The 26,255-nt window shown below is 38.4% G+C and overlaps 2 protein-coding genes across 2 annotated transcripts; both read left to right on the top strand.

Annotated features, from left to right (window-relative positions):
* The first annotated feature begins 30 nt into the window (after nt 1–30).
* cfap97d2 (CFAP97 domain containing 2) lies at nt 31–9,393 on the top strand. The gene is made up of 6 exons (XM_041807279.1): nt 31–88; nt 5,253–5,443; nt 5,602–5,704; nt 5,811–5,891; nt 8,648–8,809; nt 8,938–9,393. The coding sequence occupies exons 2-6, from the start codon at nt 5,400–5,402 to the stop codon at nt 9,262–9,264; spliced, it is 717 nt and encodes a 238-aa protein (XP_041663213.1). The 5' UTR covers nt 31–88; nt 5,253–5,399; the 3' UTR covers nt 9,265–9,393.
* A 1,090-nt stretch (nt 9,394–10,483) lies between these two features.
* cdc16 (cell division cycle 16 homolog (S. cerevisiae)) lies at nt 10,484–24,726 on the top strand. The gene is made up of 18 exons (XM_041806341.1): nt 10,484–10,668; nt 10,863–10,917; nt 11,185–11,282; nt 11,659–11,697; nt 11,844–11,984; nt 13,089–13,248; nt 13,369–13,463; nt 15,240–15,373; nt 15,757–15,836; nt 15,935–15,984; nt 16,068–16,141; nt 17,139–17,264; nt 17,729–17,881; nt 20,390–20,453; nt 20,571–20,632; nt 21,322–21,457; nt 23,680–23,770; nt 23,929–24,726. Exons 1-18 carry the CDS (start codon nt 10,621–10,623, stop codon nt 24,180–24,182), a joined length of 1,860 nt encoding a protein of 619 aa, XP_041662275.1. The 5' UTR covers nt 10,484–10,620; the 3' UTR covers nt 24,183–24,726.
* Nucleotides 24,727–26,255: the final 1,529 nt, after the last annotated feature.

Below are 26,255 nucleotides of genomic sequence, written 5' to 3'. Positions count from 1 at the left end.
CATATTTTCGTGGTCTTTGTGTTTGTGGACGTGAAGATGAAGGTACATCCGTGTGTTCTGTCCAAAGCCGTTGCTAGCATAGTCAGTGGTAAGCCAATATTAAACCACTCACCATTGGTGAATGTTTATAAAAGTTATTAGTTACGTTGAATTTGTAGCCAAACTGATATAGTCAGTTCTTTATAATGTTTGACATATTCTGCGTCAGTTCCGGGAAGTTTTAAGTCCGTCTAATGAGCGTTATTAATCGTTTTTGTTCTAATATTAACTGTTGATGCTAGCTGATAAGGTCGCTGCTTAGCTGGGTGGGAAACCCCGTCGCTCCTCGTTGATACATTAGTCCTTTAATCAGAGGAGATACACCTGCGTGTGTTTTTAATACTTTATCTGGCTATGTTTCTACTGTCTTAACCTAAAGATAATTGACTTCCTGTTTGGGTGTAAACCTGCTTTGATAGGTAGAAGATTATGATATGAACTTAACCACAGAAAAAGGAGCTTATTATGGATAGAAAAGGAAATAAAGGGACAGTAAACCAAAAAGATAAATATCGAATAACACAAGCTGCAGATTACTTTTGACTTATCTGCTGGCGTGGCTTAACTAAAGTGCGTCGAAAGGGCCAATAAGTCATGCATTTATTATTGATCGCATTTTTTTAAAAAATAAGTGCACTAATTAATGGACCATAATAAGTTGTGATTAACATGATTAATCTTGACACCTCTAACTTTTACATTTGGTCTCAAGGGCCACCATACATTTTCCTTTCACAACAAGAAATATTTTTCTGTATATGTGAGAGTTGTCTTTGTTTTTCTAAATAATATAAAGACAGCACAGGTTTTGAAACCATATGTGGGAAAGGTAATGAAAGACTTAATATGGTATTTTTTTCTGAAGTATTTGATTAGTATGGGTTTTGTTTCATTTCTAAAATTATTATTTATACATAATTGTGACACTTTTCCAAATAAAAGTCTCATTTTTGAGACATATTTTAAAGCCTAAGCCATACTTCAAACAGAATTTTAGATGCCTGACTTTCAACCACGTATAAAAACTACAGAAATAAGGTATTTGGAAAATGCCTCTTATCTTTAAATGATCTGTCCTGTCCCTCTAAGTATTATTTCAGAGGTGCTGAAAGGTTTAAAATCACTGGTGGCTTAAACATGCTTTAAAAAGGCATAGTTAGTGACCCACATCGTGTTTCAGACCCACAACACATGGATGGATTTCAGAATTTCTGTCTGTTACTGCAGCAGCTGAAAGACAAGAACCATAACACATGAGCAATCTCCTGATTCACAGCACAGACAACACACGTAGATTCCAACTGCACCCCTGTATTTTTTGTTGGGCAGTCATAAAACTATACATATGCAGTTGATTATTCATAGTTTTGTAGCACATATCCTATAGGTATGTCATATTAAGTCAATTTAACCAGTCTTAAACCTTATGCAAGTCTTTTTGCAATATAAATTCACAGTTTATCATGGATGCATGCAAAATGCATGAAAAGTGTGACATACGTATATATCACAGTGCAGTCTATTCAGTTTGATTTGTGTTTTATTTTCATTCTGAAGTGGATCTGAATTATTCAGTTGCACTATAAAGTGTCATGGCCAGCTTTAGCCACAAGAGGGGACTGTTGTGATATAGAAGTTCATTCATGAAGCCAAATCACCTCAATGGGATTCATTCAACAAATCTCCTGTAAGATGTTCTCTTTTATTATAAAGCCCCAACTGTAAATAGATTACTTTAGCTTATTACCTCATTGAAATTATATTAAAGCAGTTTTTTTGTATAATGCTGTTGAGGCTTTTGTTGAATTTTGTCATAAGAAAAGTAGTTTAGACTAAAGATTTTTCCCTATTGAGGGCTTTTGTGTTAAAAAGGACTATTAAACTTTAGTTGGAGTCACAAGAGCACGTTTTCTGTGTGACTCGTTCTATAAACTCTGCTTGTGTTGATAGTTCCAGTTGTTCAGATGGGGACTCCAGGTAACCATAACCATGGCTGCAATATATGTAACAAAAGACAAGAGTGCAGTGGCCTACATGACCCTAGACCGCATTTCTTCAAGTATGTCATGTTTACTTTACATTAACTGTAACATTTTTCTTTCATTAGATATTGTCTTTTTTACATTCAGCAGGTCTGCGTGCATTTTAAAGTGGAGTAGCAGTGATAGTTTCAATAGGCAATTGAACTGACTGTTCAGTGTATATAAACAATGGTGAATCGATTTATAGATAGGAGCATATCTACTTCAGCTACAGTACATGACAATAAGACTAGTTCCTATCAAAAAACAGACAAGCTTCACAGCTCCTTACATGGCTAGAGCAATTGAAAATGGAGTCAGAGCCAGACTCATGAGGGTATACAGAAGTTTTAGGCATGTTTGAGCAAAACTATGAGGCTGAAATAAGGTGTGTAATGTCCAGCTTCCTTGGGGCACCATAAGGGAAAGGAGGATTGAAACAACCCTGGTTGTGCCCTGGATGTCCTTGCATATTTGCCCAGGCATGGGAGAATAATCTTTTGGAAATTTAAAAAGTCCACACCCAAAGGGGGCAAGTAAGCACAGCCAAGGGTACCACCGGGTGGGTAGTAGGGTTGCCAAGCCTCTGGTTGCGTTGTGGATGTCCTAAGGGCCTGAAAACCACCAGTTGTCCCTGGGCATATTACCAGGATTGATAAGTTGACACAAGAGTGATACTGTTGAGCTTGGCCTTGGCTACCAAATGACACACCAGTGTCAACATGTGCCCACCCCAGCCCAGCCCCTGTTGTTGCACATCGGGTCTGTGGTGAACCCTTTAAGGCCCTACATGCCTAAAACTTATGCACAGTACTGTACAATGATAAAGAAAAGGGAAAAAGTAGGTTGTCAAATAATGGAAGTCAATAAAAACAGAAAAGAATTCGTAGTGTGAATGATTGACGTCACCAAATGGAGGGGACTTAAAGGACCCGCATGTGATGGCAAAGTGTATTAGGGAGAATTTGATGAAGTTAAATCTGTGCTAAAAATGAGGAAAATGGTGATCATGTTTTTGAAAACCTTGAATGGACCAAGCATTGATGATAAAAAACAAATGACACTAGATACAGTTTTGTAAACTGATACTGAAGGAATTGGCAAGGCCAACAGATGGACATGATTTTGAGATGGAGAAAGGGAGAACTGCCTTAAAGTGTTTTTGGATTATGTTTGTTACACAGCAAGACCATTTAAGAGTGCTCCTCCCCAGCATTAATATTGTCAGGGGTATGCTGTTGGTGTCTGCAGAGGGACCAGACAATGTGGAAAGTGTAGAGAGAGTAACTGTTATCGTGAGTATAAAAAATGAAAAAGAATAAGCATCAAGGCCTCACTAAGGGCAACCATTTGTCAGGAGCTTCATGGTGTCGGTCCATAATTATGGAAGGAAAAATGAAGGACTGACACAAGCCCAGATGACTGTGTCAGGGTTGTAATGAGGGGAATAATTGGGAAAAGGGGGCACGTTGGGTGGGCACTGTAAATATTTGCACATAGATCAAATATAATCTAGAACCAACCATCATAAAACCTCAGAAAAGAAAACAAATCTGTGCATTTTGGACATAGTTTACAATTTGCTTTTGCTTTGCTTTTGGTGCAAATGAGATGGGCACTATACCTTTAGCTTGTGATATCCTACAGCAGATTACAACCACCATGATAGCAGAATGCTAACAACATCTGCCTGACTGCGATTTAAGGGCATACACAGAATTTAAGACTAAACAGAGTAAAGCATGCATGCGTTAATGTCACACCACCTTTCTTTTAAAACATCAAGCAGCCTGAGAAGCCTGTGTTATATTAGCTTAGCATAGCTAGCAAAAAAGCTACTTAGTTGTTTAAGACAAACAATAACAAAAAAAACTTAATCGTAACTGCATGGTAAAGTCAAATAAAGATTTTTTACTTAAAAACATTTATTCGTTTATAAATTTGGGCAGGGAGCCCATGACATAATCAGTCTTGATGGGGAATTAACCCCCCCCCCCAACATTACAACCATAAAAACTCACAGAGCAGTTCATCTCAGTACAGTCTGTCGTTAGCTGATGTTACTGCCTGCATTGAAAGTTAACAGCCAGTTACACGTTGTGTTTTTGTGCATTGTGAAGTAAATCTATCAGCCACATTAGACTGCAGGTCATTAAAACCATCACAACAGATATTTGTACCTGAAAACAGGGAATTTAATCCCCATCTCCTGTCTCTGCTCTGACACAGAGCCAGGCGGCTGCGCTCTGATCAGAAGCATTTTTTAAATTTGAGAGGATCGTATTTCTCCTGAGTGGATGTGGCTTCAACTCATTCAACTTATTTTTCATGTTTTTAAAACTTGATTTTATAAACTCACAGATGTTTTTCATGACTCACATTTGGCCTGATGGTTCTTAACACAGTGGCCCGTCATACAACAAACCTAAAATGCAGATTTATTATCACTTTACATGTGCTTTAATTGTTTTTTGGCTTTGGTACCTCCCCCCACTCCCATATATAAGAAGAGACTGGAGGCCTTGTGAGGTGTGTTGGCGATTGCTGTCCAAGCTATTAAATATCTAGAACCTTTCCAGTGCAAGTGTGTACTGATCATTGTATTGAGCTCAGTCTAATATTGTTTTCACAGTTTGGCAACGTATCTTTATTTTCTTTCTTCGGGCCTGCACTGTAAATAATGCTGCACATTTTCACAGTAAATAAATTCACTCAGACTTCTTTTTTTGACCTTTTGATTCATTTTTAGCCTAAGCCACTATGCCATCCTTACAAACACATTAACATGCGTTTTTAAGCTCCTTTTTAGTCTTTCTAACATAATACTGAGTGTTTTTCTAACTGTAACCATAACCATACTGTTGATCCCAACAGAAGTTTAATTCACGCATGGTTTTGTGCATTCTGAAAGCTAAATTTTACTCTCATTAATGCTTTCATTTAAGTAACTGCATATAACACACTGAAGTTTGATTGCATGTAAAAATGCACCTCTTCATTTACTTTCTATTGTAGGCCTGAACAGTTTAAAGTAGCACGAAGAAATTCAATTTATTTTTCCAGTTAATTTTTGGCTTTGAACTGTGTGAATCTGTGTCTTCACACAGCAGCTCATTTACACAATCTCTCCCTGCTAATTAGCTCCCCTTTCTCCCTCTCTCTCTCTCTCTCTCTCTGAAACTTGCTAAACAGGAGCATCATTTAAACCTTTCATTCATCTCTACGCTCTCCAGCTGCTGCCATAGCAACCGTATACGACTATCAGAAAACAAACTGCAGTGTTTGAAATCCCTTCGACCTGGACGCTTAGAAGCATTTCTACACTTATTCTGACCGATCATGGGAGGTGATATCGAGACACCAGAGGGGCCACAGTCTGTGAGGTGAGAGGCACTGGTTTAGCTTAAATATTGCTCCCTTTTAGGCTTATATGTGATAAAAGTTTACATCTAGATAATGCATATTTAATGTTCTTTTGATTTCTGGAAAAGCCTCAGTCTCACAGAATTGTCAACTGTGTGTCATATTTTGGTGTTGACAGGACTCTGAAAGCACATCTGGCATATCAGCCCCTCTTTCCCTGTGCAAGCAAATACCTGCAGTACAGATGGGACAATGCTTCATATGCCTTACACAGGAGAAAGGTTTGAACAGTGTAATCATATGCTGCTTTTTATCCATACACAAACCAGTTACTATATTTGACAACAATCACCATTTTAAAAGAATTTTGTCTTTTTCTCTCCAAAGTTGAAGTCAACAGAACCCGTTTTAAACATCACTCCAATGAAGATCTACTCTCATCTTGGCCAGGGTTGGAAGAGACAACAGGTTTGTGTTGTGTCAATCATGACATTAACTCAGCTCACGTTATGTCCATAGGGTGGCAGCAGACATTTAAACCATACAGGGAAGTCTTAACTTGCTTGATATTAGTACACTTTTTCAGTTTGTGACAGGAATAAAAATGTAATAGCTTCGATTAGGTTAGAATGATTTTTTTACCTCCGCCAATGAGGTTATGTGATCGACAGGGTTTGTTAGTTTGTTCGATTGTTTGTTAGCAACATAACTCAAAAAGTTATGGACAGATTTTGATGAAATTTTCAGGAAATGTCAGAAATGGCATAAGGAAGAACTGATTTGATTTTGGGAGTGATCCGGATCCAGGAATGTTTTAAAGGATTCTTTACTTTTGTGAGATAGGGCTAATGGCGGAGGTCTGCACTCTCTGAGTGCTTTTCTAGTTTTTCCATGTCTCTGCATACACTACTGAGTTTTAACAACTTTAGTTTCAGGATTATTCTCACCGGCATTTATTGTAAGCAAAGTTGATTCTTATTTTTCCTCTGTAATATAATTTTTAAATAGAGTTGTGTACTTTGCTTTCTTTTTTTAGGGAAATATGTCAAAGAAAACAATGAACAATGTAACAGAATCCTTTCCTGACAGAGACAGTAGCTGTAGACTTGTAATACTACCCTTGAAAAGACAAGCCAGATCAGTCGCTTGTCTCAAAATCTCTGCCCCTTCTTCATTTTGATTGGCTGGTGAGGGAGAAGTGACATTGATGAGTGGGTCACTTTTTTCAGAAGTTGAGCTGGCACTAACGACACTGGCTCTAGACCAGTGTTATTTCTGGCTACTAGAATCAGGGATGCATGATATTAATAGCAAGATATTGGCTTACGGAAATTACATTATAAAGGTTAAGTATGGTATCAGCAGATATGAAAATTTCTGTTGATATTTACAGCTGATAAATTGGTCGTGCATAAGTGTCTATAAAGTATTTATCGCTTGGATGCTTTACCCTTTTATTGATTTTATAAATCAGTTATGGTCAATATAGTCTGGCTTTGTTGCCAAAAAAAATACAAAAAGTCCTCTTTAATTTCAAAGTGAAGACAGATTTCTTCAAAATAATGTCAATTAAATAGAAATATTTAATATAAAATAAGTGACTGCATAAATTTTCAACCCCTTCAAAGCAACTGACCTAATTCAACAGAGATCAAGCCAAATGTTGTTAGTAGTCTCAGAGTCAGTGAAATGGGGATCACCTGAGTGCAGTGAATTTAGTGTAAAGGCACCTGTATCTGGAAGATTCAGCTACTGATTAATTAGTATTCCTGGCTACCATCACACCATGAAGACAAAAGAGCACTCCAAGCAACTGGCCATTCCCCTGCGTTCAGTTAAATCCATCATCAAAACTGGAAGGACTATGACACGTGTGTAAATCTGCCTCAATCAGATTGTCCTCACAAACTGAGTGACCATGCAAGAAGAAGACTAGTGAGAGAGGCCAACAGAACACTTATGACTACTCTGAAGGGGTTACAAGCTTCAGCAGCTGAGATGGGAGAGACTTTGCATACGACAATTGTTGCCTGGGTTCTTCACCAGTCAAAGCTTTATAGGAGAGTGGCAAAGAGAAAGCCACTGTTGAAGAAAACTCATTAAATCTCCACTAGAGTCCTCCAAAAGGCATGTGGGAGACTCCCTGGTTCAAGTTGAAGGAAGTTCTTTCGTCTGGTGAGATCAAAATGGTGCTTTTTGGTTGTCAGACAAGACGCTATATTTGGCCAGCACCAAACACTGCACATCACCATGAACACACCATCTCCACTGTGAAGCCGGTGGTGGAAACATCATGTTGTGGGGATGCTTCTCAGCAGCCTGGCCTGGAAGGCTTGTAAAGCTAGAGGGTAAAATGAATGCGGCAAAGTATATGAAAATCCTGGAGGACAATCTTAGTTAGTCTGCAAGGGAACTATGGCTTGGTAGATGAAGTATAGCATACAGCAAAAGCTAAACAAAAATGGTTTAAAGACAACAAGGTGAATTTTCTAGAGTGGCCGAGTCAAAACCAAAACCTCAATCCAACAGAAAATTTGTGGCTAGACTTGAAAAGGGCTGTTCACGCCTGATCCCTGTGCAACCTGACAGAGCTTGAGCAGTTTTGCAACAAAGAATGGAGTAAAATTACAGCTTCCAGCTGTGTAAGCCTGACTGAGGCCTGTCCACACAGATTCAGTGCTCTGATTGCAGCCAAAGGCGCATCTACTAATACTGACATGAAGGGGCTGAATATTTATGCAGTCACTAATTTTAACTTACATATTTTTGTTTAATTGACATGAAGGTGTATAATATACTATGATATACTAATAATATTGACCATAATTGATTTATACAATCAATAAAATTGGAAAACATCCAAGGGGATGAATACTTTTTACAGGCACTGTATCATAGATAAATCATTTATTGGCCTTAGATATTGATCATATTTACCATCAGGTATAGTTTGTTGCCTAGGTCACCACACACTTAAGGGGGCCCAACAAGCATCATAGTCCAGAGGGAGTTCTGTAGCAATGCTTATATTCATTACAACAGCATAACCTCTTTCATGACACTGCATTTGTATGACAGTTCAGGCAAATGGGAGTGCTGCTGCACAGAAGATAAGCATGTTAACTGCTGCAGTGCTTATATTACAGCAGCATAGCCGTGATGCATTTAAATTGTTTCCTAGTTTTATATGTGTATAATTTCTGAAAAAAATAATATTTCTGCAGGAATTGCTCCATATTGCCAAGGACAATCAAAGGATCTTGTTCTGTCTGATCAACTGCAAGCCTACTTATAATCTAAGGAGCTGGGAGGAGGACTGGCGCAGACATCTCAGGCTGACGGACAGCATTGCGCGCTATCCCAGAGGATGGTCAAATCAGCTAACGGTCACATTTTTATATTTTTTAAACTATATTTCCTTGCTTTTGTTATATTGGAATCAAAATTATATCTCAGCTTCCTAAACTGATCTTTAATATCCTGATTAAAATTGTATTTTTTGTGTCAAATCCAGGGACCAGAAAGACCTACAGAGAAACCCAATAGTTGTTGTAAAGACCAAAAGATCAGTCCAAAAGCTGGAAAAAAGGAAAAGGAGCAAGAAAATGGCAAGACAGAAGAACGAAGAGCATTGCAACAGAATAGAGCAAACCCTGCCCCAAAACTGGATGAACTTATGAAGTCCATCTCACCTGAATCACCCCAGCCCTTGACTCAATCCACAGACACCATTCAGGTTGCAACCAATGCTGGCCCCCCTGCTGATGTATCCGACATGTCCAACGCTCCCCATACACCTGAAACACCCAAGCAGGAGACTGCAAGTCTTACAGTGGAATAAAATCTCCTGTTTTTCTCTGCAAAGTTATGTTTTCTGCATTATAACAGCAATGTCATTGGCAATTTAAGCTATTCTGAAAAAGTAATTTGTTGTTCCTGGAAAACTGGAAACTTAAATGAGCTTAACTTATGTATCATCCTGTCTTGTGTTTTTAAAGATTATTTTGGGGGCTTCTGTGCCTTTATTCAGATAGTATAGCTGAAGAAAGACTGGAAACATGGGGACAGAGACTGGAGGGAAGACATGCACCAAATTAACCACCATTGGTTCTGTCATGATAATGCAATATTAAACTTCAACATGACGCCCGTCAATATAAAACTTACAGATATTTCAATACCACTAAAACAAAAATAAAAGTTCTGTGCATCCAGTACCAGGAAGTTTCTTGTGTCATTGGTTTAAAAAATGCAAGTGAACTCAACACAAATTCCTGCATACATAGTGTACATCTGCTGCATTTCAGTCACAATGTTGCCAACGTATTTTTGCAGTTTATACAGTATGCTGTGGTTTAACCATTTTTTATGCATTCATCCCTTTTTTGCACCAGTCGTAATTATTTTTACGATCCAACATTAAAATAACAGACATTTAAAACTGTGTGGTTGGTCAAGTGGGGGTCACGAGATGTCTTCGAGATGTCTTCCAAAAACCATTAAAATGAAGATATGCATACAATTAGTGCAGTGTAAAACTGAGCTACAGTCATCAGGTGAGATTTATACTTAAATAAAAGTAATAGTTGAAAGAAAAAGAAACTGAATATGTAAGTCTGCATATGGCTATTGTTGAATGTGCACTGCTTTGTGCAACAATGCTTTCACCACCTTCAGGGCAAGTGGGGGTCTCCAGTCTCTGGCAACTTTATTTTGGGGGACATGTGCTTAAATGTTAGGTATCCCCTTACACCTGTCATCTAAAAGGTGCAGTGTGCAATATTTAGCCTGTTGGCATTTAGCGGAACAAAGTTGATATGAAAATTTGTTGACACAGTATGCAGTATATGATACACACATTTCTACACAGTATATGATGAATATTCTATCTTAGAAATAACAAAAATATTTTCTAAACTATAGCTAAACACATTAATCAGACAGAAGTGTCACCCTCAAGGCATTTGAAGAAATTATATGTCCTTAAAGAAAAGGGAACGTAAACGTTTTTACTTAGTGCGGAACTGTCTATGCGGCACACGTTTCTTTCCGGCTAAATATTGCGGAACACACTGGGGAAAAAGAAGCCGCGGATTTGATTTTACGCTGCTAGCACCCACTGTTTACTGTTTATTTTACACTATCTCACAGAATGAATACATTTTGATAACCAGGGCTAAAACTCTAGGAAATAACAATGAATCTCGACAGACTTCGAAAGCGTGTACGGCAGTACATTGACCAGGTAGGGGTTATTTCAACGTTCAGAGTTTGTGTAGTGCTAGCTAATGCTAGCTTGGTAGCATAGCTACCTTCAGTTTGAACCATTCGCAGTTTTCTGACTGTCAAACTTCAAGCTGTGTTGACGGCTAGTTGACTGGCCACAAGGACCACGCGCCTGGGGGTATTTAAAGGTCTGTTTTTTGTGTTTATCCACAGCAACAATATCAAAGTGCTCTCTTTTGGGCCGACAAGATAGCATCCCTTTCTCACGGTGAGTGAATACTGATAGTACTTTAAGAGTTTGTATGGTTGCATTTTTAATCTAGCTTTATGTCGCTTAAATAGCTAATGTTGTAAGAACAAGTGTGGGGGAGATCGCTCGTGTTTTGTTTCTCTAGTATAGCATAAATAATACTGTACTACTAAGTAGTGATGATGGATAGCACATTAGCTTATACAGCTGCAAGGTTGTGGATTCTATTTGAAATGACTGTGAAGTACATTTTTTGACAATAACACCTCTTAATCTGTCATACAGAGGATCCACAGGATATTTACTGGCTTGCTCAGTGCCTTTACTTAACCTCACAGTACCACAGAGCCTCCCATGCCCTCCGATCTCGAAAACTTGACAAGGTAACTGCAGGTTATGTGTACCTGTATTGATGCCACGGCAATAAATACATACTGTGCAAATGATGGGTGCTGCCAGTTGTGGGTAATTTCTTGTTTCAGTTAACAAAAATTGCAAGCAAACTTCTGTGCACTGTTTAAATCAGACAAGTTGGCAATGGAGTTGTTCAAGCTGGAGTGAACTTTCTTAATGGATTCATACCTCTCCTAAGCTCCTTCCCTCTAAAATAATTTCACACTTTAAAGGCCCCTGTGTATTTTTAGACTTTCAATCATTAAAGTTATTGATATTTTTATATATGTTGCATCTAAAGTATTGTAGTATTGAACATTTTGACATTAACCCAGTCTGATCCAACGTTTGTCTTCTCACATACAGCTGTATGGAGCATGTCAGTATCTTGCTGCTAGGTGCCATGTAAGTATCTGTAGGAAACATGCTTTAACAGCTCTTAACCCTCTTCAGAGTTCTTTGGAAACTACTAAATACAGGAAAGAAAAGTATGCTACATATCAACCATGGCTTAAAATGACATTATTCTCCTTGCTGCTTGTTATGTTCAGTATGCTGCCAAAGAGTTCCAGCAGGCCTTGGATATCTTGGATGCAGAGGAACCGGCTAGTAAGAAGCTGCTGGACAGGAGTGTGAAAGAGGAAAACACGACACCAGAGTCAAACAAGGACTGGGACATGTCTCCTGCTTCTGTAAGTCAGCTGTATATTGCATAAAGTTTATGATTTTTTTAAGCTCATGTCTTATTTGTTAGTACTACATGATGCTTATTATTGTCCTGAAATGTTGCTTTAGAGTTGCTTTTGTGTTTAATGCCTTTATCAAATATGTATCTGACTGCACAACTGTACTGTCACTGTATAGTTTTGTAGAGCTCTGACTTTTTCCTGTGTGCAGTTCTCATTCCAAAAAAACAATCTCAACTACAAGCAGAGCTCTATCCACATTTATACACACACATTACACACGTGTGAAGTCCATATTGGTGCTGCAGGATATCTGGAAAAACAACACTGACGATTATTTTATATCTGTGATATGCAGGGAGTTATGCCAAATGCATACATTGAAATGCAGTCGTGACTATGGGCTAATACTCAGTGCTTTGTGTGGCATGTGGCAGATGGCTGTTCAACACGAGTCTGGTTCAACTCACTGTTTCTGTGTCTTAAAAGGATGCTTTTTCTTACTGTAACTTTGCTGATTATTTCTGATAGCTGTGCTCATGGTGGATTGATGGTGAGTCTTTGTAAAAGAAAAATAAAGAGAACGATCTTGAGCTGTCCTCTTAAGTGTCTTGATATGATTCGTCATGAATCAGCACCTGGAAGTAAAGACTGACTGTGTTTGTGTGGAGTTCAGGTTGTGTGTTTACATGTCATGCTCTTTCATTTCAACAAAACCATCAATATCGGTCTATTGCAGAATCAGTAGGGATGCATGATATTATTTGTATGATGTCTGTGTTGGCAGGTATTAGCTTAACAGTGAATTTTCTGGTATTTATTCCGTTTGAAAGTCCAAAGGCATAATGATGACAGTAGAGCTTCGTTAAAGCCCTGCTGCAGAAGCACACTAAAACAGGCTAACACTGGCATTAAGTAGTTGACATGTCAGGACTTGAGTTTGTTTCAAAACACCCCCTAGTTTAAGTCCTGTTGATGATTTAGATTGGAAGGAGCATCTGCATCTAATGCATTAAGAGTAATATTCATAACATTAACTAGAGATTCTGTCCTCTTTCTGTGTCTCATTTCTCTCTCTCTCTCTCTCTCTCTCTCTCTCTCTATCTCCAGATCAGCAGCTCCATCTGTCTCCTGCGGGGTAAAATCTATGATGCCATGGACAACAGACCACTGGCCACCTCCAGCTACAAAGAGGCCTTGAAACTGGATGTCTACTGCTTTGAAGCCTTTGACCTTTTAACGTCTCACCACATGTTGACAGCTCAGGAAGGTGAGGCTAATCTGGGTAGACTGATGTGCACTAATAATTTTCCAAGCATCTTCCCTTTTATTTAAGTCATTACGTGTACAGTAGCAGTACATGTGAAGCATTGTGTTCATTTTTCAACAGAGAAAGACTTTCTGGACTCGCTTCCTCTGAGTCAGCAGTGCACTGAGGAAGAGGAGGAGCTTTTACACTTCCTGTTTGAGAATAAGTTAAAGAAGGTAGGTAGTTTATTTTGCCGTTAGTTAATTCATATATTAAGGGATAAGGACCTGTGTCCACAGATGTTCTTTGTACTGGCAGCACCCAGATCATCTGTGTCAGAGCACCTCACAACAATGTTTATTGTCTCTAGTGTTTGAAAGTTTTCTGCTTTCTTTGTGGTATGCCTGAAAAGTTCAGGCAAAAACTGATATTATGAGATATAAATTAATATTTTTTTGTACAAAAGGAAATTGAATTGGATAAATTTAGTTTGTTTATTTATTCAATTCTAATCAACAATTATATTTTTTTCTCATTTTGGTCTTAAAGTCATTTTGGGATTTTAGATATCAAACACTCTGCAGCTGTTTAACACTTATGTGTAACACTGTGCAGCACAAGCACACATGGAAGAGGAAAGAGAGAAAAAATGGCTGGCCAGAGTGACTTGTTTCTTCATAAACTTCACAAATATATTGTGTTACTGTATTATCATCAACCATTTCTAACGGCATTCAGTTATGTGTGGCCAACCTGACCAGCCTCATTAGTCTTTTGGGCTGCTTTGACTCTGACTCGCAGCAGCACACACCTAGAGCTGTAAAGTGTGTGAACATTATGTCCATGCCATTAACCAGCACTGGCACGAGGTGCTGCTGATAGCAGGAATACTCTCACTTTAGATTAGCCTTCTGTAATTGAGTAGGGGTTGACCCACATGCCTGACTGGTTATTAGTGCAGATGTTTGGCATTTGGCTGATTTTAAGTATCTGCATTTTATTTGACAGATAATTGATCAAATTAATTAATCAAAAGTTTCACTATGTTGGTTTCACTACAAGGTGTCTCTTCCCTTTGGCTTTATTTTCACTCTTCACAGTCTTTACAGATGTCCTTTATACAACACAGTCTCATTGGCTGGATGCCACATGAATGCTAGCCAGTCAACACTTAATCCTAGGTGCCACTGACACAGTGATTTCACCAAGAAAACATGAAAACTATGTAAAGGAATCCTGTCCTGGCATTTCGGTGTACCAGGTGTAGACCTGGTACACCAGGTGTATCATAAATCCCTCCCATTCTTGGTTTTGATTTGTCAGTTAGGAAGAAGTGACATGGATGATCATGGTGCTGCTCCAAACGTTTAACTTTGTTTTTCCTGTGACCGCAGCAACAGCAAAAAAAAAAAAACAGCTGTCGCTGAAAGTGATTTTACTTTGAACACACCAACAGCTTAAATGCTGGACTACACTGTTCTGTACTGAAAATGACCGACGCCGGTGTTAAGTCCCAGCAGCTTGGGCACAGACCCTAAGCCTGGTGATACAGTTTCTTTCTAAATGTCAACATTAAAAGCCCGATGCATGTCTTTGTTGTCAAAGCCTTATATAGCTTATTCTTCTGCACAATGGACACATTATTGTTTATTGTTGTCTAAATTCCCTCATTACAATGCACATTACGCATTATTTGAGTCATTCCCAGAAACACTCAGCAGCCTTATTGTTTTATTTGAGCACATATGGAGCTAACAGACAAGTGGTTCTCAGTATTGTTGCCATGCTTCAGGGTTCATTTGTATACAGTTGATTCCAATTGAAATGCAAATAACTGTTATGGATATTCTGTCCCAGCTTTGTTCTAACTCCTCTTCATTCGTCTCCTCTCTCTGCTTTTTTCATGACCTTGTTGTATCTCTTTGCTAATCCACCCACGTTTAAACCCTACACCCACCTTCACCCACACGTATTAACACACACAAACATTCACACTCTCTTCCTCTCTGCAGTATAACAAGCCCAGTGATTTGGTGGTGCCGGAGATGGTCAACGGTCTTCAGGACAACTTGGATGTAGTGGTGTCTCTTGCAGAGAGGCATTATTATAACTGTGATTTCAAGATGTGCTACAAACTCACTTCAATGTAGGTGTTCTTATGGTTACTTTGAGTTTCCTAGTTTTTTGTGTGTGTTGTTGGTGAAACTGCCCTTTAAATGGTGAAATTGCAATATTAGACTTTGTAAAGTGGCAGAAAATGAAGGTTAGGAGACTTCCTGCATAGCCTGCTTGTGTTTCAAACAGAAAAATCCTTTCTAACTTGTTGACAATATGCCCTTATCCTGAATTACACATTAAGTGAAGAGCGTTTGAAAGGTTGCTTGGCCACACTGAGATGGAGCTAAAGACCTTACTAATTATTTATTCATTAGAGGCTGTAGATGTTCAAGAAAAATAATCTGCCGTGAGAATTTTTTTTAGGTTACACATCATGAAATGATGAGTTTGGATGTTATTTTTGTACTTCAGGGTGATGGTCAAAGACCCTTTCCATGCCAACTGTTTACCAGTCCACATAGGAACTCTAGTGGAGCTTGGAAAAGCAAATGGTAAAATATCATCTCTTGATTTTAAGATGGTTTAATGTGCTTTACTGGTCTATTCATCTATTTAAATTTATTTTTTTGGTGTTTTCTTTCTTTCCTAGAGTTATTTTACCTCTCACACAAACTTGTAGATCTGTATCCCAACAACCCGGTAAGAGTTTCAGCTACTTTCTCCTTTAAAATGACTTTCCCTTTCTGTGTTGCATTCCACTTAAACGTATCTATTTTTTCCAGGTGTCCTGGTTTGCTGTCGGCTGCTACTATCTCATGGTTGGCCATAAAAACGAACATGCTCGGCGATACCTTAGGTTTGTAATGAATGTTATAAAAGGGAGCCACAGTGGTTGTATAAGTTGCAGTGTTGTCACAATACCAAAACTTTAACTCTGATACTGATACTAAGTTTAGGGTCCCAATATTTGATACTGAAACAATACTTTAAACTGAAACAATCCTGGTGCAGTACTTGATACCTAATGTGTCAGAAATTGGACATCTACACAGATGGAAGTGAAAGATTATCAAAAACTTAAAGCAGGGGTTCACAAACTTTTCAGCCCCTGACCCCCACAATAAAGGTGCCAGAGACCAGAGCCCCCCTCTACCTGAAGAATGTAGTTGAACACAAACGTGCACATTAAAGAATAGTCTTGTGCAGATTTAAATTTTAGGATTTTTAACCATAACTTTGATTTCAGCATAAATCTCGGTAAATGACCATGTTTTTATTTTATATTTTACCAACTTTATGCATATATTTTTAAGATAAAAAATTGTAAAATACACAGTATTTGGTATAATATATTTGGTCAAGTACAGTGTACTTATGCAAAACTCTGAGACTCCGTGAGTTTATTTTCACAGATATCTTAAATGAATATTTTCATGTGTATCAGGGTAATTTGTTAATCTGCTGTTAAATCTCATTATTTATAATCAAATGTTGATTTATATATATAAACATTTGATTTGATGACTCTTATTATGTTTGTAGGCATGCCTCTGCGCAATCCTCATATTATTCTATAAATAAAATAGGTTCTATGAATCTATGAGCAGGACAACTGCATTAAAATGCTGCTCAAGAAACAGTCCCATTTTATTTTTGTATTTATCAAGAGGATGTTCAATTTGTCATGCTGTTGTTTGTACTTACCATTTAATCTCATGCAATAAAGCCACCATAGTGACATACAAAACATCAGGAATATCTTGTGCAATACAGTTTTGAATAGAAATACAGGAAAAAGTACTGAAATTCTTGTATACTGTGCAATGCTAATACATGGTGTACTTTTTATTTAGCAAAGCCACCACACTGGAGAGAACATACGGCCCTGCATGGATTGCCTATGGACATTCATTTGCAGTGGAGAGCGAGCACGACCAAGCAATGGCTGCCTACTTCACTGCTGCACAGCTGATGAAAGGGTACATACATTAATAACATTGTGGTGCCAGTAACTTTCTGTGTTTTGAAAAATGTTTACATTTTAACTTCACTATACATGTAACTCCTACATTTCAGCTGGCATCAAAAAGAGAAAATGTAACGGAGCTTTTTTTTTCATGTTTTGGAAAGCATGCGTAGGTCAATGAAACTACTAATTCTACAAATTAAGGTGCACAAAACATTCCCTTTACAGACTGAAAAATAAGCTATGGCTGTAAAATGCAGTGAAAACAGAACCACTTCATGGCAGTATGTGCTTTACAGTGGATTATTGAGTGCTGTCTGCCAAAATGTAAAGTTTTGTCGGTGGCCTGCAAAATATCAGGCCCATGTTAAAGCCTGGTTTCATTTTGATAACCTTTTAGGTACTTTTTAGATTCAATATATGTTATGATGTTTAAACATAATGATAGCTGACTTCTCCTGCGCCCTCTCTCCCCAGATGTCACTTACCAATGCTCTACATCGGTCTGGAGTACGGTCTGACCAACAACTCCAAGCTGGCTGAGCGTTTCTTCAGCCAGGCTCTTAGTATCGCTCCAGAGGACCCATTTGTCATACACGAGGTGGCTGTGGTTGCTTTTCAAAATGGAGAGTGAGTCATTCAGTGAGAAACATACACTCAGTCACACTTGGACCTTGAGCTAGACAAAGGCAGAACAAATGGTGGAAAATAGCCGTGGTGTTTTAAAAGCTGCTTTTAGGATTCTATTTTGAAATAGGAGCTGTTCTGTCTCTGTACCAGGAATATAAGCAGGTGTAATCAGTAGAAATGGAATACCTGAATGATCTTAAGATGCTTGAATGTAGAGTGACTATTTTAAACCTATTCTGGGTAAACTTGCTTGATTTGATGCAGACAGGCTTTTCTTTTCTGTCTCAGTGTACTTGTACATTACGTTGCGCTTAGCTTATACATAAAAACAATGTAAATTCTAGAGATTAGTTAGGGTGCTTTCACACCCATGTTGTTGGGTCCGTACTTTCAGACTTTTCAGTTTGATCCGAACCAAAATGACAGGTGTGAAACCTCCCCAGGATCTCTGAAAGGAAACTCTCCTAACAATTAAGCTGATTGCTCTTAAGAAGAATCTATCAGAGGTGTGTGCTTATACTTTTTCAGCTCAGCCATGGGTAGAAAACCAACCAAAGGCTTATAGAATTTTATGGATTTTTATTTAAGACATCAAAATGATTAACAGTGAGTTGAAAAAATGAATGAAATGTTTACATAAAGATAATGAAATGCTTCAAGGACTATTTATAAAACATTCCAGTCCTAACGACAGTGGTTCATTTGGGGAAATTTGAACCTTGACCATTAATTTTTTATCTTCACTGGTTGATGCTTGGAAAAACTACAAATGATCAGATGCTCCAGATTACCTTCCTGAGGAGAGACAAGGGGTCTGTTCAGTTTACAGTCAGGGACTCTCCCTGACTCAACTATGCCTTTAAAGTCAACTCTGATCTAGTCTACCCAAAGCTATTCTGAGAAGAGCCACAGGGCTCTCTGGAATGTATTGGGGCTTTTCCACTAGGACTTTTGGCTATGCCGAGCCAAACCATGCCGCGCCAACCTGTGGTGCAAATGGTCCTGTTCTAGAGCAGGGCCAAAGTTAGCCGGCCCCACCTCCAAGCACGCCGACGTCAAAGCAGGGTGTCTGAGGGATTTACCCCATCTGCCTCTGATGTCCCACCCTCTGATGATAAATTTCTGCTCAGACTGTCTACAATTCTTTATTTATTTTTTCTTAAAGATTTATTTTTGGGCTTTTTATGCCTTTATTGACAGAGGACAGTGGACAGAATCAGAAGCAGGGATGAGAGAGCTGTGGAGAGACATGTGGTCAAGTGCTACAGGCCTGATTCAAATCCAGGCCAACCGCGTACATGGGGTGCGCCTTAAACCACTAGGCCACCTACGCCCCATTCTACAACTCTTTAACTGTGGTGGTCTAATTTAAGCATTCGCTGTGCAACTGAAACGTTTGACACATGACCAAAACTCAATTTATGTGCTCATACTGCGGTCCAATAGTTGCGTGCAGCCTGAGTTCTCACACTGTTGAGAAATCAGGACAGACCAAGGTTACAACTTTGTAAGACTGGTTTAATCATTTCCCTTTTTATAGACCAATAAATTCTAGTTTTTAAGTAATAAAATGCCGTAGATGTTTGAAACATTTAGCCCATTAGAGAGACCATCTTTAATTCATTAACTCATGCTAATAAAGCATGTAGTTCTTGTTGCCCAATCCAAAAATATGATTGTGCTCATTTTTTACTATCTAGAGACCATAAATCAATAATCAGAGGACTGGTCTTTAACTTCTCTCTTTTTTGATAAGTGGGAATTATTGTTTTTTTATTCATCGCTGAAAGGAAGAGAGAAGGAAAAGGTCAATGAAACAGCAGCGTGCGGCGCTGTCAGTCTACAGCTTGACTTTTGCTTTAAAATGATGTAAAGTCAATCTGATCAGACAGTGTGGAGGTCAGTTGTGGATGAGAGGAGGGCTCAAAACTCTACCATCCTGAGTCAAACCAAGTCGAGCTAAGCTGCTCCTTGTAATGGAAAAGCCCCATATGTTAGAAGCCAATGAGATCTTGGTCAGGAGTCTGCAGAGAGACTTGCTGGACAGTGGAGTAGTGATGCTTACATACCTCTTTATAGCCCTGGAAAGTCCCAGAGTCTCACATTTGAGTCTTGTGATGACAACGTTTGAATTAAGTTCAGTTTGTTTTTGAACCTTCTGACCTGAGACAGCTGCCCAGAGGCCTTCAGTGATATACACAGAATATAAAACGTAACACCTCTTAATCGTGTTTCAAAAGGAATAACAGAGAAAAAAAACTTAACTTTTATTAAATCAAGGAAACTTACCAAACATACTTCTTGTAAGTTTCATATGAAAAACCTTATGATTTAGAATAAATGATCAAACAAGCCTTCAATAAAGACTGAGGGACACATTAAAGAAAAGGGTTCAATACTCCTTAATTTCACTCCATATTTCAACATCATGCAAACATTGATAAGTGGTTTGATTCATTCAAAAAATCAAGATGTGTGGTAAAAATGTTTTCCAATCTGCTGTTCCAGCTGGAAGACGGCAGAGAAATTGTTTCTTGATGCAATGGAGAAGATCAAAGCCATAGGGAATGAGGTAACAGCTTATTGATCTAAAATTGAAAATGTATGAATATTAATTGTCTTGATAATGTCACCAGGTTCTCTTTGAGGTACTTATTCATGCTCTTTGCTGTTTCCTTCTATATTTCAGGTGACTGTGGACAAATGGGAGCCTTTATTGAACAACTTGGGTCATGTGTGTCGGAAACTGAAGTAAGCATGGAGACAATTTTAGTGATCTAAATGGTCTTTAGCATGCTCAATAGGGGAGATACTTCTCTAAATGTCATTATGGAGTGCCGTCTTTTTTTTGTTTGTTTGTTTGTTTTTTGAGCTGGACCATGTAGCACTCATATGGGGGGCTAAATTTATCCCGAGTCAGTGATGAAAGGAGATTGGTCAGAGTGCACTCTACTGTAATTTGTTCATTCCCTTCTTATTTTTTTTCTCTTTCACCTGCCTGCTATAAACTATTTCCACAGATGTGCTCACTAGCTCTGTTTTCAGACATTCAGCAGGGGTAGTGGCCTCATTTAGAATTCATGAAAAGACCCTTTAATGAATTATGCATAGCCACCACTCAATAGATATAAGGGGCTTGCCACACAAGAGGCTGTATTGAAAGGTTTGGGATGTTTTTTATTCTGGAGTGGGTTTCATTTGTTGAATACTCGGGTCGTCAGTGCACCAGCGATACACTTTTTTTAATGTGGAAACATTTTAATAGAAAGGTGTGCATTAACTTACAGGTTATTGTTTGTTACCCAACAAAGTCATTTTTTGTTTTTCTAGTGAAATGTCAGATCTCTTACTTTATTTTGTAAAATTTCAGCAACATCAATTTTGAGGTCTTTTCATTCTAGTTATAATAACTTTGTGTACTGGTGTGTTTGTTTCTGTAGAAAGTACGACCAGGCTCTGGAGTACCACCGTCAGGCTCTCGTGTTGATCCCTCAGCACGCCTCCACCTATGCCGCCATAGGATACGTGCACAGCCTCATGGGTGACTTTGAGAGCGCTATTGACTACTTTCACACGGTATACTATCATTTTTTCTCTTTTTAATAAATTGTTTGGGGTTTTTTTTTGAAAGCCAAAAAGTCTGCAAAGGAGAGTTTTTGGAGAGCTCCCTTGAGAATAAATGAAAAAACTGCATAAACACAGCAGTGATTAATCTCAGAGAAGAGTCCTGAGGCTTGTAGGTCAGGAAGCAGAAGTTATGATCAACGTAAAGTCATACCCTGTGCACCAGTTGGACTTGATCTCTGTTTCAGTCTAACGTTTATCCCTGGATATAGCAGGCCTAAGTTTGAATAGTCTGACTTATCCAGTGTATTAAGTACGGAAAAAGTGCAGCAATTGTAAAACATGCCTGTAAGTAACCCACAGTAGTACAGCTAGTTAGCCTATTTGTAAAAAAACAATGGTATGAAGAAGAAAAAAGAAGTTTTCCCAGGCAGTGAGCTGATGGAAAGGCTTCATTTAACAGATGAGCCTCATTTGGGTAAACAAAGTAATATGTCAATATGAAATGCCAGGTAGAAATATCAGAATCCACTTTATTGTAAAGGAATTTGACTCCGGTGTACAGGAATTGAACACTTAATATAGATATAAAAATAACATTGATACAAACAAGCTTTAAACTTTTATAAGACATTTTAACTAATATATACAAGTCCTTGTGCATTAATGGTATGGTTGCAAGGAGTGCCAAGAGAGCAAGGATGCTGAATAGCCATAATCAAAACGTATAAAATATGCAATGATGTGACAGATTAACATGCAGTGGATGAAATAGTTTACATTAAATTGTGAAAATGTGCATATAAATTCAGCCATTTTACCACATGCATATGTAGTTGTTCCTGCCCTGCAGGTGCTCATTGCTAACAGTTTGAACACACTATTTTGAAAAACCTTTCTCGCTCATTATCCCATTATCCTCCTCTTAAACACTATTCCGTAGGGATGCACTGATACATCAGTCTATCAGTATCATTTGTTATTGGCCCTGTTGACACACATCAGCCATCAGCAAGTAATGTGGCATGAACAGATACCAGTAGCTAATGTGTATCTGTTGTGTCCATTCATTTTGATATGAGCATTTTGAACACCTAGTGGGATGCTACATCAAAAGAAGCAATGCAAAGGCATATTGTATTGATATGATATGGTTTTATTTTAAATACTAGTATCTGTACCGGGCCCTGACCAGGAAGTGAGCCAGGGATCCTGTTGCTTCACAGCAAGAAGATCCCTGGTTCGCTTCCAGGTCAGGGCCTTTCTGTGTTGGGTTTGCAAGTTCTCCCTGTGCATGTGTGGGTTCTCTCCGGGTACCCCAGCTTCCTCCCACCACCAAAAACATGCTCATTAGGTTATTAAGTGACTCTAAATTGGCTGTTGGTGTGAATTTGAGTTTGCCTGGTCGTCGCCATATGTCAGCCCTGTGATTTAGGGCTGGGCATTGTTAAGAACCTCACGATTCAATTCGATTTCGATTCTTTAGGTTGCGATTTGATATCAATTCGATTCGATATTGATTTAAATGCTTCAATGTCGATTCAGTAAGAAGTAGAAATACACAAATAACCTGTTGACAATTTTTTAATAATTATTTTCATGCCCATGTGAACATATTTGGTAAGTCACCTCACATTTTTGTGCAATAAAACATCTGAAAATAAAAATTTGCACAATAATAACTTATTTGTGTTTCTGGAGTACAAAAGTAAAAAAAAAATGACAGTTCTGTATAAACACTGAAAAAGTAAAGTGCACGTAAACTTAAATAATGTTTCTGTCCTCTTGGAATTGTGATAAAACTCACATAACATGGTTACGGTTGGTTGTTGTTTGGTTGAGTGAGGCCTCCATCCATACAATGCACAGCGACCCCCATTGGCCAGGAGGTGAATCGATTCAGAGGATTTGCTGAATCGATATTGAATTGGGGGAGGAAATATTGCGATGCATCGATTAATTGATATTTTTGCCCACCCCTACTGTGATTGGCTGGCAGCCAGTCCATGGTGTACCCCACCTCTAACCCCATTACAGCTGGGATAGGCTCCAGTCCCCCCTGAATTTTGATCTTTCTTAAACTATGTTAGCTATCACTTGTTTGTTGTGTTATTTTACAAAGAAATGAGAGGAAACATGGAAGATCTTGTTAAGGCATGTAGTTTCATCTGAATGGCTGATGTTATTAACATACAGTAATTTGTGTTCTAAACCTTTGCTTCCTCTCTTTTCAGGCACTTGGACTAAAAAGGGACGACACCTTCTCTGTGACAATGCTTGGCCACTGTATTGAGATGTACATTGGTGACACAGATGCCTATATAGGTAGGGCAGAGTTATAAGGCAGTTTCAGAGTGTTTACATGTGATCTTTGAAAATTTACTGTTAAAAAGTGTGTTTCCTTCAGTCTTTTACTCCCATCAAGACCAATTTTACCATCATTACTGGAAAAGAAATGTGTTTTTTCATTCGTTTCCACCCAGGCACAGACATCAACGATAAGGTGCGCGGCAGTTTGAATACTCCTGCGCTGATGAAGATGCTGAACACCACAGAGCCCGCTGACCTTATGGCCACACCGAGGCTGGAAGACACCAGCATCACATCAATGGAAACGCCACTGTCAAATCAGGACAAGATGATGCTGGAGACGCCCCTGAGGCTCTCTTTAACCCTGGAGTGTGACATGTATGAGAGTGACGTCATGTTAGACACGCTGTCTGACACCAGCACGTGATGTCATCCTGTGTGGAGGTGAACTGTCAAAGCAACAGGTTGTCATAGGTACACATATACAAGCCCAATGAATAAATCAAAACTTTGGCACCTGTTGTCCACCAAAGGTTTCCTGTGGATTTCCCCTCTTGTGCAACAGATGTGATTGTTTCTATAAGAGTGTAAACAGAAAACACAGCATGTCAAATGCTCTAAACATGAGGGAAAGTGTGAATGAATTAGTCAAGAATGCACTTAGGGGAATTAGCACGTGCCTTGGTTTAGGTGTTGACTACTTGGTTTATCTAAAGACCTTGGGTTAATCCTGAAGACTCTGGGAGCATGTGGTCCTCTGACGCTTGATTGAACAAAGCAAACACAGCCAAACACCTCACATCACGTCAAAGACTTGTCACTAATTATTACTGCCTATGGCAGGACCCTCCATGTTGCTTAACCTGTGGATTTACACCTTGAATAAAGAGCCAGCTAAATATGGGAAGTTTTGTTAAAAAGAAACACTTCTTGGTAATTGATAAAATAAACCATGCATTTATCTTAAAGTGTTTTGTGTTGATCCCAGTAAAGAGTGGATTTTTGAGCCTTAGGGTTGGAAACCAGTTTATGTTGCATATTAGATATAATTTTCTCCCTTTTCTCTCTTGTTTTCCACATGCTAGCAATTTGACTGAATTCTAATTCAGAAACAGTAGATTATTGTAGCGATGTTATTTTTGTATTAATTCCCCTATTTAGACCACAGACAACAATTAATCCTATTTATAAAAGCTGAGTGTGCATTGTAGAAGTCATTCAGGCTTTTATTAAACTATCTCTAAGTGTGCATCATCCACATTTACAAACAACAAACATTCAGACCAGCCTTCACACCCCCTGCTTCACACACCCTCACACTCCCTACTACGTAACTTTTTTTTCTGCGGGTACTACATGGTGTTTAGGACCACATAGCAAGAAAAAGGCTCGACCCCACCTCTCCCCTTTCCCCCTTTCACCTATCCTTACCCCTGAATTTTGCATTCACATCTAGGGGTTAGGTGTCCTAATTCTTAAATGGAAGAGTTTGGTGCAATGCAAGAGCAGTATAGCATTCAAACTGAGAAGGTCCAGTACCACACTCAAAACTGAGTGTTCTGGGAATTTTCCCAGAGTGCCTAGCAATCATCAGCAAGATCTGAAAATAAGGACAGCAATCTTGTATAAATCTAATGCTTATATGTGTTATGGTCCTTTAGATTTTAACATTTTAAGATATTGTTTATAGTAGAAAATCCTTTATTGTTCTGTTTACATACATGGTTGTCCCTTTTTAAAGATTTCACCACTACTCCTCAAGGGGAAAGGGTAATGGTTAGAAATGGGACTGAACCAAAGTTTCCACATAACATCCAAAATATGAGGTTGCAGTGCCATTTGTTGAAGTATTTGCCTTTAATAAGTCAGAAGTTTGAGATTCATTTTCTCTCATGAAGGGATAAACACATTTTACTTTTCAACATCCTCAGGCATCAAAAATAACCACAGTACTTTGAGTAAACATTGGAATAGATTTGCAGATAAGTAATTTTACCTTTACCTGAGTAGATTTTAAATTAAGTAACTTTTTAACCGTTAGGCTACCTGCACCCCTCTTTCCAATATTTCTTCAGTTTATTTTACTTTTTTTTACATGCAGCATGAGCAGTTAGATGCAAGCTTTTCCCCAACATATTAAACATTTTCTATTATTACTAAAATTATCGCAATTATCCTTGACAAGCGCAAGTTTTTTCAAAGTTTATTTCAAATCATTCATGCTTATGTTTTGTCTTTTGCATGTGCAGCATTAGCATTTAAGCCTCTCCACAGTATATTTGACTTTTTTTTTTGTAGTGTTCAACTTTTCAGACTGCAGTAAAGAGGCTTCTTCAGCAAGAAACATTATTGCACAATTTCTTCTGAAATTACATTCTGTACCTTTTTGAAAGACTTTGAAATAGCCATAAAACAAGAAGAACAACAGTCGTTTCTACAATAAATGATAATGTTTTTGTTAAAAAAGTAAATATCGGGTAATGAAAGATCTAGAGAAATT

The sequence above is a fragment of the Cheilinus undulatus genome, linkage group 15 (genome assembly GCF_018320785.1).
Source record: "Cheilinus undulatus linkage group 15, ASM1832078v1, whole genome shotgun sequence".
NCBI classification, from domain to species: domain Eukaryota; kingdom Metazoa; phylum Chordata; class Actinopteri; order Labriformes; family Labridae; genus Cheilinus; species Cheilinus undulatus.
The sequence above is the reverse complement of the archived record's forward strand: the minus strand, read 5'-3'. Positions and strand labels throughout refer to the sequence as shown.